A 13530-nucleotide genomic window follows, 5' to 3' on the forward strand; every position below is an offset into this window, starting at 1 on the left:
GGACTTTCATGTGGGATATGGAATTTGTGCAATTGTTTTTGAACTAATGTGATCTTAAGCCTGAAATCTCGCATATCATATTTAATTTTCATGTCCTGCATCAGTTTTCCTAGGGAGGAAGGAAGATGAGAGAATGGTTTTGAGAGATGAGGGTTTGGGAGCGTCCGTTCGACTTGGAAAATGACATCCAGCAAGTTCTTTATATATATAATACACGCTGCCAGGCATAAAAATATCTGAAACGGTTTTAAACCGTATTAGGACCAAAGATACACTCGTTCCTAAATTAAGATTTTGGTGCAGTGCAAGCTGGCAAAATGGATGGACGGTACAACTAAAACACACACGTCACCAGCCACTGATACTGAACTACCAAATCCGAATCCATAGATGATAACATTAATTCAAATAAAACGAAGGGCAAGACGGTCCAAAAAACTAGCTGTTAGTATAGATAAGGTAGATGTGAATTACCTATGCGCAATTTCCCAAGATATGCCACCTGCATCTTAAAAAACTCACATGTGCCACATAGGTTAGTTTTGATCTATGAGTATATATAGGATGTCTACACACACATGCAGACATGACTAATATGTACAATAGCACATATGCTTCTTCATACAAATGAAAAATGGAAAAAATAATAATAATAATAATAATAATACTAATTGACTATACAAATCAACACTCTTATATGCTATATTTTTAGCTCCTGAAATGAAGAATTTTCGGTAGAATATGGGTGTTGTTAAGGAAAAGACTAGACTGGTGTGGTAACAGACTCATCTTTGGCAAAGAAATACATTCAACAACCTGTTTTATGCAATTAAGGGGCGATGTTGTTCAAGAGCCAAAACCTGTTGATAAAAGCATTACAAGGATATAGGATGTTGCAAGCAATCATGCTTTAATTATGGAGCAGAGCAGACGACCTTCAATTATTGTGGTCCTGTTGGAATCTGGCTTGGAACTTATCCTTTTACATAAACCAACAGTAAGTAGGAAGGAAACCCCAAGAATAATAATCTTTGGCCTAGGATTTTCTACTGTATGCTCCGTTTTTCAAAACTGATAACCCAAAAAAGTATGTAGAACAATACCTCTTTTAGAGGGATACAGATCCTTTCTAATCTCCAGAGGAGACAGTGAATAGCCTAAAATCTTTTAGTCAAAAGCCTTGCAAAATGCTTAGGATACCACAATACTCATCTCCTCCTTAGAACAATTGTACTGTAGCTTCATAATTTGTCAATAAAACAAAAACCAATAAGGTCCAATTCAACAGCAACTATGATTGTATAAAAGATAAATGTTAGAGAAGTGGCAAAATCTCAGAAGGTAAAGGCTGTCTTTGTGATGTCACCGAGAATTAGAGATTCAAAGTTAGGCACGGCTGCATAACCAATATTTTGGTTCAATAGGATCTCACCCCAAGCTTTTCAAGGCTGTTGAAAAACCTCAAGCCCTGGCTGAAATGTACATCAAATGGACTATTGATTTGGGCATTGAGATGCCTCACTATGTTTCTGAAATACCAGGGATATTTGCTCTAAGATGGGGCATCATTTTGCAGATCAGCATTTAATGATACAAGAAAGTGTTATAAAGATGCCCTTTGCCCTTTATTGGCTAGTGAGTAGTAACAAGGGGTCCACCAACATGATATCAGCTACTTTTCCACTAACAGGTGGACCTTGTTGTAAATAGCCAATCATGTGGTGCATTCACAGCTCCCTATTTTGGTGCTTCCCTACATTTCTCAAAGATATACATCATGGATTAGCATGTTGTCCCTACTGGGAACTCCAAATAAAATTCACAAATGAAGCTTAATAGTACATTAACAGAGTTGGCTTTAAAAGATGTCATAAGAAAGAACTTTGATGGAAAAGGCTGGACAAATTGAAGGGAATGATTGGAAGTACCACATCCAGAGAAATTAAGCAATTGAGAATTGTTGTCAACATCGAGCATGTAATAAACCTGTAAATAGATTAGTATGAAAGGGATCACGATCAGCAACAAGACAATTATGCAGTAGTTAAATATTTAAGCAAATGGAATATGCACATATGTTTAGTTGAATTCTGTAGCATTTAAGAGCTAAAGCATTTGCTAAGAAGAAAGAACATAGGCAAGCAGCCCAGTTCGAGATTCGGCTGGTCATGGCCTTTTTAACTAAGATTGTCACTCATGTCTCAACAAAACAACCTTAACGACCTTTAGTCAATCTCAGTTGATGGTCCATAACAAGTTAGGTGACAAAGTAAAGCATTGAAATAAACAGGACACACAGAAATTACCTTATTGTCTATGCCACAAAAAGAAGTGGTATAAGGATGATTATCATCAGCTTCATTAGTATGGTTATAGGCCACATCCAAAATGACCTGTACTAACAGCATTACTTTCTCATATAAGCTTGAGAAAAAAATAATCTTGAAGAAATATATTAAAGGAAGACTGTAAATTTAAATACATGTCAATCAGTTAGCATGGCTCAGAATGGAAGACCTACCATACCTCAATTCCAGCATTATGCAAGGCTTTCACCATTTGTTTAAACTCTAGGGAAGCAGCTATAGGTCCTCCACCAGAACTAGCATAGCAGCTCATGGGAGCAAAGAAATTTATGGTAGAATAACCCCATGTATTGATCTTGGAGATTACAGTGTTCCAGAAAAATCAGAAACAGCAACAAATTTCTCAAATAAGCAAGAGGACCTTTAGATTATTTTAAGGAAAAACTGGTAAAGAGAAGAACACATAAATTTTAGCACATCCTAGAACCAGCAAAAGCATAGAACAATCAACAGACTTCCTGTTTGGGTAGCAGGTGCAAATCTCATATCCCTCTCACAGGTCACAATACTCACATAGTTTATCGTGCCAAGAATTCATTTATGAAAAGTGTGATGATTGCTGGGTGGAATCCACCCTTTTGTTTGCTATCCAAACAGCACAAATTGACACATCAAAGGAAAACCCTTTTCCTTTTCTATTGGTTGGCATGTAATCCATGGTTTCTAAACATAGTCTTATAGTGATATTACATCAAGACAAATGAAAAGAGAAATTATAAAGAGAGAAACTGTTAAGAGACTGATACAAAAGAATAGCAGATAATCTCTACATCAGCAAACATTGACCTTTAGATAGAAATATAAACCTTCAAATGCATCAAGGTGAAGTAACAAGATTCTCTTACCATGTGATCTGAATTTGGATGTCTCTGAAATTCAAACTCATCAAACTCAAAAACTGGCAACAGTTCCACAGCATTGATGCCGAGCTCCAACAGATATGGGATCTAGGACATGAAAAAAATGTCAGACACATTTCATCAATAGATTAATGGCTTATTTAATGGTAATGGGCTAATGTAGTTTCACACCCTCGTATATCCACCTGGCCAGCATAAGTATGCAATGAATTCAGCTAAAAATTGGTACATGGAAATGGGTTCTATATTTACCCTAGTTCAACTGATGGATGCATTGAGGGAAAGAAGTGCACTCTCTTTCTCATTCAGCAACATGTACTCTTTGACAAAAAATGGACTAGGGAATGATGACAAAAATTGATGAACCGCTACAAACTAGAGTTTTGTACAGTTGTGATTAATGAAACAAAATGTAATACCACATTTCAAAGCAAGCTTAATAATACAAACATCTAGGGTGCAAATTCTATTACAACCCAAAAGTATAAAATGGTTGCCAGGGGAAGCGCAAAGCAGCCACCAATACATGGTGTGCATAGAAACAGGCTTTTATTTCCCATGACCTCATATAATTAATAGATTATTTTTATTTCTTAGGTTAAGGTAATATGGGCTCAAACCTACGACCTCACTTTAAAAGCCAGCCCTGTTTGCCACTGAATCATGGTCTCGAATCCCAAGATAGCTTAATAGAATTCACATACCTTGTCAATTACACCAAGATAGCTGCCACGAATGTCTGGATCAAGTCCACTTGATTCATCAACAGTAAAGGCATGGACATTCATTTTGTATATAACAAGATCCTTCTGTATAAACATCAAGAGAAAAGGCAAAGGACAGATCAAAGTAGTGTAAAAAATGATAACACCAAATGGATTTCTAAGTAGCTTCTCTGGTTTACCTCAGGTATATCTGGAAACTTGTAATCAGTACCCCAATCAAAAGGCAAGGCAGTAAAATCATAAGTTCCAAGAAACTTAGACATTTTTTTTTTATGGTGTCTCCAAAATATCTGCGACCCTCCACTAGCTTAGCATAAGGATCTTGAAGAATAATACTTCTGTCAAACATGTGCCTACTAGTTTTTCACAAAGGCAATTGCACGATGAGCTACCATGCCGAAAACATGCCATACAATCAATAGGAGTAGAGTCTGTTAACTGCTTGAAAGTCCTATTCACATTCTCCATGGATGATTCAGGTTTCCCTCAATCAAAAGTTCCTGAGTTTTTCACTAATGTGCTAAGACTGCTCAAAGGGAAGAAGAAAATTCAACAAAACCAGTATACTTATTTAAGGCAACATCAGGCCATGGGATTTTGAGCCAACAACCATTGTTCATGAATGAATGGCTTTTCTAAATTAGCATGCTTGTGAAATTTGGTGATTAGAATTTCTCCAAGCTATCTTCCTACAATGGGCCCACATACAAGTCTCCTATTCATATTCTCCATTTAACAGAAGAGAGTGAGTTTCCTGCAACCCTTGTAACTGGGTGATCTAAGCCGAAACGCACTGTGTCGCAGCTGTGATGTTGTGTGACATCCACTTCATCCATCGGTTTTGCCAGCTCAAGTTAGTGCATTAGCACAAAAATGAAACAGATCCAAAGCTCAAGTGGGCCACACCACAAGAACAGTGGGGATTTAACTCCCAGAAATTTTGGATTGCATTTAAACATCTAGGTCCAAATCACATTACAAATTGCTGGATTGTCCTATTCAGAAATCACCTTATGGGATTGCATTTAAAAATCTACGTCCAATCATGACAGCATTGGATGATAAGCTACCATCCAACAAGTTGATATGTTCCCTAATTAGGGATTCAACATAGTAAATCCCTAATTAGGGTTTCAAAATTGTAAATCCCTAATTAGGAATTCACCATTTTAAAATCCTAATTAAGGCTTCATCATTGAATATACTCAATCTCAAGAGAGAGATTGAGCGCGAGACTGACACAGAGAGAGAGAGAGAGAGAGAGAGAGAGACCTGAGAGAGGGAGATCGAGAGTGATTGTGCTACGTATAGAGGTTGCTTCGCCGCTTGATCGAGAGAGAGCTCTCGTTCTCCCAAGCAGAATGGAGCGAGAGAGAGAGAGAGAGAGAGAGAGAGAGAGAGAGAGAGAGAGAGAGAGAGAGTCGTAGTAGGTATTGATTGAAGAATGGTTGACATACAACTGTTTATAGGTTGTCATATATATATATATACAGACATTTGTCGGCGCCCTGTTTTACATAGCGCTGGTGAAAGATGCACCCAAAGTGCCGGGTAAACTCGTTTTTGTTGTAGTGTTTACTTACTTCTTTGCTCATGAGAGTCCTTGGTATGATCCTATAAAGAAAAGCCATCAAAGAAAAGGTTGAAAAACGGTCATTAATACTTCCCTATATTGATGCTTAACCATGGAATTTACATGTTTTCTACCAAATCTTTGGAGGCCACTGATCAGATGGATAGGATCTTCCGATCTATGAATATTTTAAAAGATTTTCCATCAACAGCAGGAATAAGTAAATATGTGGTCCCAAATTGTTAGTCATCCTGCCCCATGCTGCGGAGAGCGGTCCACATAGTCGGGATTGAATGCTCACCTTTAAAATCTTCTTGGAGTCCCCATAAGTTTTGGGTCAAGCTGGCATTTGTGTTTTCACATCAACCAGATCTCTAAGAACTTATCAAGAGGTTTGATGGCATATAAACATTAGAGTGTGGTGTGGCCCACTTGAGATTTGGATCTGCTTTGAAAACTTGATGGACAGTGTTGATATACAACATATACATCAAAGTGGGCCCCACAGACAGGGCACACCCACTCGCGTGTTATTCTGTTTATGCAAGCTCCACCATATCATCTCACCAAAAACATGCATACATTTTACATGTGGCCCCACTCTCCACTCGCAACTTGGATTATAAAAATCATCACCTCTCCAACATATTCATAATATGTTAGCATTGATATTATAAAAGCCTGTGTGTGTGTGTGTGTGTAAACCTACAAAAAAAAAACTAACAAGCTTTTATTCTCTTCACAATTCGTTGAGAGAAACCAAGAAGACAAATAGTTTGATCCAGATCCAAAAGAAATAGTACCATGCCTGATCAAATGACACCTGATCATCACATCAATTAAGGATTAAAATAGTTTGTGTGATGACTTCCAATGTGTCCACATGTGCAAACATGGATAGAAGCCCGATGGTCAAACTTAATTTTAGAGTATTTAAGCAACCATGAAAGGTAAAGATAAATTGGTACATGGTGCACAGGATGAGATTTAGCTTATAGGAATGATTAGCTTTTGTCCCCTACGATGGAATTAAATTCTCCAAAAGATTCCCAACAAGGACATTTTGAGTCTAAATACTTTGAGCATGACGAAAGGAAAAACAAATCTCAGCAAGATAAAAAGTGCTAATTCAAGGTAATTATGAACCATCAACTAAAAAATGATTTTTTAGAAATTGAAACAAGAACTGAAAAAATGACAAATTGACAAAGAAAGCAAGAAAAGAATTCACATTTAGATACAAATGGCAAAACATAATACCTTTGACAAAAACATTATAACATGGATTAATTGATGCCAGATTATGAAATTGTAATAGAACCATTAGTACTGAAGTATGAAGTATGTCCAAATGTCCTAGAGGGGGTTGAATAGGACTTTTTCAAAACCTTTTTTCTATCAAACTATGCCTAACTTTAAAACAGAGGAAGTAAGGCAAAGTAACTCTATGGCTTCCAAGCCAATAGAGGGTCCAATTCACATAGGCTTATACAAGATTTGTATATAAAAACAAAGCCTACTGGATAGTGTATATTGTGTGTGCGATGTGATTTCTATCAACACTTAAACATTAACTAAATCATGCATTATTGTGATCATATGATAAACATAAGCATAACTAGATAAATGTGCTCAAGGCAATCCCAAACACAATCATATATAGTAGTTCGGCTACTTGCCTACTCCACTCCCGGCGAACGCACTCTCTCTTACAATGTACCGGATTTCACTATCCAATGGTTTTAAATTAGGTTAACCATGAACCTTCACAACCTACACAAGGTTAACCAGGAGACCTACACAAGGTTCCCCTAAGTGCCAACACAAGGCAACAAGTCCTACACAAGGACACAACTTGGGATCCTACACAAGGCATCCCATGCCTACGCAAGGAAATACGTCCTATACAAGTACACACGTCCTACACAAGGACACAATATATTCCCTCGTTGGAGGCCTACAACTAGGACTTGGCGAGTTTGACACTTAAACTCCGAATCCTAATCCTACATAAGGAAAGGGCTTCAAACATGGTAGACTCTGAGTGCTTACAAATAAGTAGATTAGTCTCGTTCTTTCACAATGTGAAGATCTTCAATGATGATGAAGAGTCTTCAGCTCCCTTTGAACCGCAACCTGCTGGTGATGTCGATGAATGCCTCGAGGTTGTGATGTTTAGGGTTTTGATCTTCTCTATTTAAATGATATGATTTAAATCCATAGAGAAGGTTCCCATGAGCTATGCATTCAAGAGTTTCAATAATAGGTTATAACTATAATGAGGTTAGTTGGAAACTCAATGAATGCTAGAGTTCATAATTCAATCCAAGCATAAAAGATGATGAGTTGAAGCTTGTGCAAAGGATTGAATGATGAACTCTAATGGGAAAGAGAGAGTGAGTAAGAGGGTATGTAGATCTTGGAATAACAGGCTCAAACTCTCTTAGATTCTAGTTCATTTTATTGAGAGGCAACCTAAGGTATTTATAAAAGAAGAATCACAATGGTAATAAAACAGGTAGAAATCTTTCATTGTCGATACTATCGAATAGTCTTCGATATTATCAAAATTTGAATTTCGATGATATCGAGTCTCATTCGATTGTATCGACTTTCTACACATATATGTTCGTTTTTGGGTAGAACAGATTCTGCTCGATTTTATCGAGTACCATTCGATGTTATTGACGTGCACTTCGATTGTATCGACAGGTAGTTCGATCCCATTGGATTTCTTCAGAAAATTACCTTTTGGTTGCTGGAATGATTTTGTCCAGATATTTGATGATATCAATCATCATTTGATGCTATAAAATTTTAAAGTTCGATGACATCGAATGATATTCGATGTGATCGAAGATATGTATTTCCTTTGATGGCTTACTGGACAAAATGTTTCTAATATTCGATGTAATCGAGCATGATTCGATATACTCGAGAACTTACTCTCGATGTAATCGAGGATGACTTGATTATATCGATGAACACTTTTGAGAATGATTCTATGTAGAAGGAGTGCCTAAAGTCAATGTTATCGAATAGGGTTCAATTCTATCGAATTTTGAATTTCGATAAGATCGAGTTATATTCAATGTAATAGAAATTTCCTAGCAGATGGTTATGTTGTTGCTAGACAGAATGGGCCTATTATTCGATTCAATCGAACCATGTTCGATGGAATCGAAAATAACCACGATTGCAAATTGATGCAATCGAGTTTGCCTGTGTATTTCATGTTTTAACTCCTTTATCATTCTAAGTGTTCAATCACTTAAACTTACCAAAGATGATTTTCAAGTATTGAAGGTAAGAATTAAGTTTTAATGGGAGTCATTTACCTTAGGGTTTTGGTTAGGTAAGTGAGGCTTCTTTAACCTGTTTGGAGCACTTGATCTTCTTTCTGGTTGAGGTCTTGATCTTGTAATCTTCATGTTGAGGCTCACTTGAAAACTAACTCAACATTCACATAATTTGACAAACCAGGGCACTTTCAGATTAAACCACAGATAAGTATCAGTGTAGGTGTGCAAATTGAAGTGATGTGGAGAGCTTGGGATTGAAACAACTAGACAACGAACTCCTTAGCAAATGGGTTCAGAAACTTGGGGAGAAATATGATGCCCTACAGGTTTTTCTCACTCTTTTCTCAATGTTGAAATAGAGTTTGTCCACCTACCATTGAGTCATGGAGCTGAGTATTCTTTGGTTCTGTGAGGACCTGAGGTAGGAAAAATACCTCAGTTGTATGCACTATCTAATCAGTGTTTATCTTTCATAGTGCATTACTTGTCACTTTGTGCCGTGGTTAATTTTCTTTCCCGAAATGTTTTTTTCACATAAAAACAAAATAGATAAATTCAATTTTTAAGTGGCACCCAAACAGCCAAAACAGGCCCTTGATGCATGTTTTGCAACCACATGAAAATGATTTAAACTTATTTTTAAATGGCACCCAAATAGACCCTTAAATTTTACCTTATCACAAAGGAAAAAAGGAATGAAAATGAGAGAGTGAAACTTGCACTCCACAGTTGAAGATGCAAACAAGTGAAGCAACAAACATAGGGAGCATATGCAATAGAAGACAGGATGTAGATTTCGATTGTCTAAACATGACCTCTTTTATATTCAAATAGACTATAACTGAAATTTTCGTAGTGTTCTTGATCAAAGCATCAAATGAAGATTCATGAGTTACTCAGTAGCAGCGGGAAACCTTCCACATTGATTCGTAAATTTATTTATTTATTTTTAAAAAAAAAAACCCTTCAAGATAGATTGGCGTGACATAATCAAACATGTGTTCTGTTTCACAAGCCTACAAATACAGACATGATTTACAGTAATACATGACGAAAAATCTGAATCCTTCTCGATGAACTCCAACTTATTACTTCGTACTAATATATAAGTACTTAAGAGTATGTTTGAGTTCATCAGGTGTAGCACTTGTTTGTTGAATAGCTTGTGGACAGCTCACTAGGACAGGGGAGAGACTCCCAAATAGAATTGGATTTCCATTCGTCGGACAGATCCGACAGCAGATTGAAGGGAAAACCAACCATCTTCGAGCTTCCCCACTGGTTGTTCATGGGGCATGTGCTCGTGTTCATCTCCTCTTTGTTTTCCATGTTTCCATGTACCTCCTGCTGTAGATTGAGAGTGAAACTGTTAAATTGCTGTTGTGAACTAAAGTCTTCTCCACTTAATTTGTTTTGGTAGTTTTCTTTGGGAGATGGCTGAAGAAATCCAATTCTTTCATACTATAGAACACATTAATTTAAAAAATTATTTCATCTTAGGAACGTTTTTCTTTTCTTTTATTTTATTTTTTCTTTGTTTCTTTTTTTGCATTATTAGTTGTTGACTTTTTACATAAAAATATTTATGCAAGAGAGGAATTTAAGTTTGCAATCTGATTTGAGGAGTTAGTCCATTCACTAAAGACTTTGAAGCATTAGCTTTCGAAAAAAATAAAATAAAAAAAAATCAGTTCTGTTAGAAAGATGGGTGATGATTTTTTAGGGAAGGCAAAGGCACTATGGCATATGTAAGAATGGAGATGAAGAATAAAAAATAGCCACAATTTTAAATTAAAGGTGGTCCTGCCATTTACGTGCCTTAGCTCAATAATCAGACTGGTACGCTCATCGACGAGGCCATATTTGGACTGGGGCAATTTCAAGGTAAGGCTAAAATCTTGCATAGGTGCTCAAGTTTTAGGTGTAATTGTAGTTTTTTAGCCTGTTAGATGCACGCACCAAATGTAAGTGACATGGAATAGGCCATACACAACTGCATTTTTCAAGCAAGGCATTGGAAACATGATATAAGTCACACAAGATACAGATGGCTAAATATTAAATGTAAAACAGTTCGAACCCTTGTTATCTTTTGTTTTGTTTTGTTTTGTTTTTTTTGTTTTTTTGTTTTTTCGTTTTGAAAGAATGAAGTTTGGTGATGCTAGTTAAATAAAAGGCAATCCAATTTAAGAAGATCAAGCAACTTCGAATTGCTTTAGTAGCATAATGATGACTGTCAACGGAGATTTTGGTTTAAGAAGCAAAACCACTTGCAGGAAACCATCATTAACCAAAACACACTTTCCAAAATTCATTAATAAACAGGAAAAAATCAACAGAATACATAGGACAAGCCTTTGACAATTCAACCGTTGAATATAAATGAAATTAGTTTCATAAGCACACCAATGAGTTAAAAATAAATATCAGAAGTCAACTTCACAAAAAGTATCAACAAAATAGAAACAGTAAAAATGTTGCCAGTGTTTAAGAATTGGGCCTTTACCTTTTAGTGAATGACAAAAGACTGAGAATGGTAATTAGTTTCAAAAGCAAAACTGCGAGCTAAAAACCATCATTACGGAAGAATAAATCATAAAATGCATAGAAGGAAGAAACCCACCAATACAACATAGAGAATTGAGGATTAGCAATTCAACAAATGACAACAAACAGGAAAAAAGCTCCATCAAAAAATAAAAATTAAAAGAAATTAAGAAAACCCATGAGCGAAAAAACATCAAAATAAAAACCCCAAGCACAAATATATTACACAAGAGAAGGACGAAAAAAAAAAACATTATAAAGTACATCAATATAATTAAAAAGAAAAAAAATCAAATTGCATAGAATTAGGGATTTATAACAGTCCAAAATATGACTAAGAACATGAAATTACCATTGAGAATAGACCATGAGCTAAAAAAAAACCAAGTACAAAATGCATTAATAGAGGAAAAACATGTTTCTTTTTGGAAATTTCAGGTGTGAATCCCTAACTTGTCTCTAGTTAAACACCTCTCTTCTGATCACTTGCCAACATGAATCTAGTATATGAGAAACAAAATATTGACCTCTAGAATTTCCGTTTGAGTTTTTGGAGTTGATTTTGCTCTTTATACTTTCTGGAAAGCAGTACTAGTGATTGGAATGTCATTCCTAATTGTTGAAGAATCATGTATAAGTACTGGAAATTAACTGTAGGGGTAGGAACTTTATATGGATTGATGGAAATTGTGTTCAAGCCTGATAAATAGCAATACTTTTGGGGAAGTTCTCCATTATTCTCTAAGCAGATCTATCGGGGATTGCAATTGATTTGGTCTGTATCAACTGTTTCACATGCTATTCAACCTCTGTTTACCAAAAAAAAAAGGCCCAAAGGTTTGTATTTAATGTAAAATAGGAGTTACAAAGCCAACCCCAAACAGCTAGGAAAAGGCTATGATGGTGACGACAACTCATTACACAGAAGAAACTTATTTAGCGACTCTGTTTCTTAGGATTTAAATGCTTAACGACATCTAGATTCCATAAATCTACTGAAGTTAAAGGTAAAATTGGTAGAATGATGATAGTAATGCTTGGTGGCAGGAGCAAGAGGGGGTCTTCAAGCAGGAATGGGACTCCAAGTGGAGGATTCCTACTACTAAGAATACACATGAGCATGCACGAAGATAGGAAACACTTCCCCACTCTATTTTAACTTTAAATATAAGTAAACTCCAGCATCATCCATAATGGAAATGGCTTCATCTCTCATGAAAAGGGTAGCCTTTCCATGTGTAAGCAGAATGATGGTACCTAGGCAACTAAATGTCTCAAGGAAAAATGTGAATGTGTCATCGAGAGTCTAGATAGTAACAATAAAAAATTCCATCCATATTAAATGCCATAATAATTGACACTTTGGTACTTACTTTGCCAACCAATTAGATTATCACACTTGCTCTTGGTCCAATTCCAAACAGTCGTGTCACATCTACAAGATACAGGCCAACAACTAAACTTCAACAGATGTCTAGGATGTACAATAAATAGCTGAAGACAGCTTGAATCATTCATCCCATATCACAAGAAGGCTACCACAAGTCATTGTCACACATAAGTTGACATCTTAGCCATTGAAATAAACAAAATTATTAAAATAGAACCTATGACTTGATCACTTTGCCATCTGTTACGATATCTTAGATTCAAGGCCTTATCTTATGTATTTTCTTCAACCTTAAAATAAACAATAGAAAACAGGGATTGAGACATGTAAATGCACAACACCAGATAACAACACAAGTAGAAAACCGGACCCTTTGTTTTATCTATTATCCTAGCATACCACCCAAGAAGTCCTTAAACGAAAAGCTCATTGACTTGATTAAGATGTCAAGAAGCATACAAGAAAGTTTCACTTCTATTAATAATATTTTCTCTATCTTAACATCCCTCCCAAGAGGTTTGCTACAATACATCCCAACTTACTGTAATAGGCATCACACTAATAGCCCCTAGATCTGGGTCCATTTTTCAAACAACGCCCGGTGGCAAAGGTTTGGCTTTTATTCTGACAGCCAATACAGAGCTCCCTAGCAACAACAGTGAGCAATGGCTCGGGATAGTCAACCAAGAATCAAATGGATCATCGCTAAATCAAATCATAGCCATCTAATTCAATACAAGGAAGAGCTATGTGGAGGACATTGACGA

At 36.2% G+C, this 13530-nt stretch overlaps 1 protein-coding gene across 1 annotated transcript; it reads right to left on the bottom strand.

Annotated features, from left to right (window-relative positions):
* Positions 1–3067: 3067 nt before the first annotated feature.
* On the bottom strand, positions 3068–4328 carry LOC131253928 (isoamylase 3, chloroplastic-like). The gene is made up of 3 exons (XM_058255031.1): positions 4131–4328; positions 3931–4035; positions 3068–3313 (listed from the first exon to the last, which is right to left on the bottom strand). The coding sequence occupies exons 1-3, from the start codon at positions 4212–4214 to the stop codon at positions 3155–3157; spliced, it is 348 nt and encodes a 115-aa protein (XP_058111014.1). The 5' UTR covers positions 4215–4328; the 3' UTR covers positions 3068–3154.
* Positions 4329–13530: the final 9202 nt, after the last annotated feature.

The sequence above is a fragment of the Magnolia sinica genome, chromosome 8, assembly GCF_029962835.1.
Source record: "Magnolia sinica isolate HGM2019 chromosome 8, MsV1, whole genome shotgun sequence".
NCBI classification, from domain to species: Eukaryota; Viridiplantae; Streptophyta; class Magnoliopsida; order Magnoliales; family Magnoliaceae; genus Magnolia; species Magnolia sinica.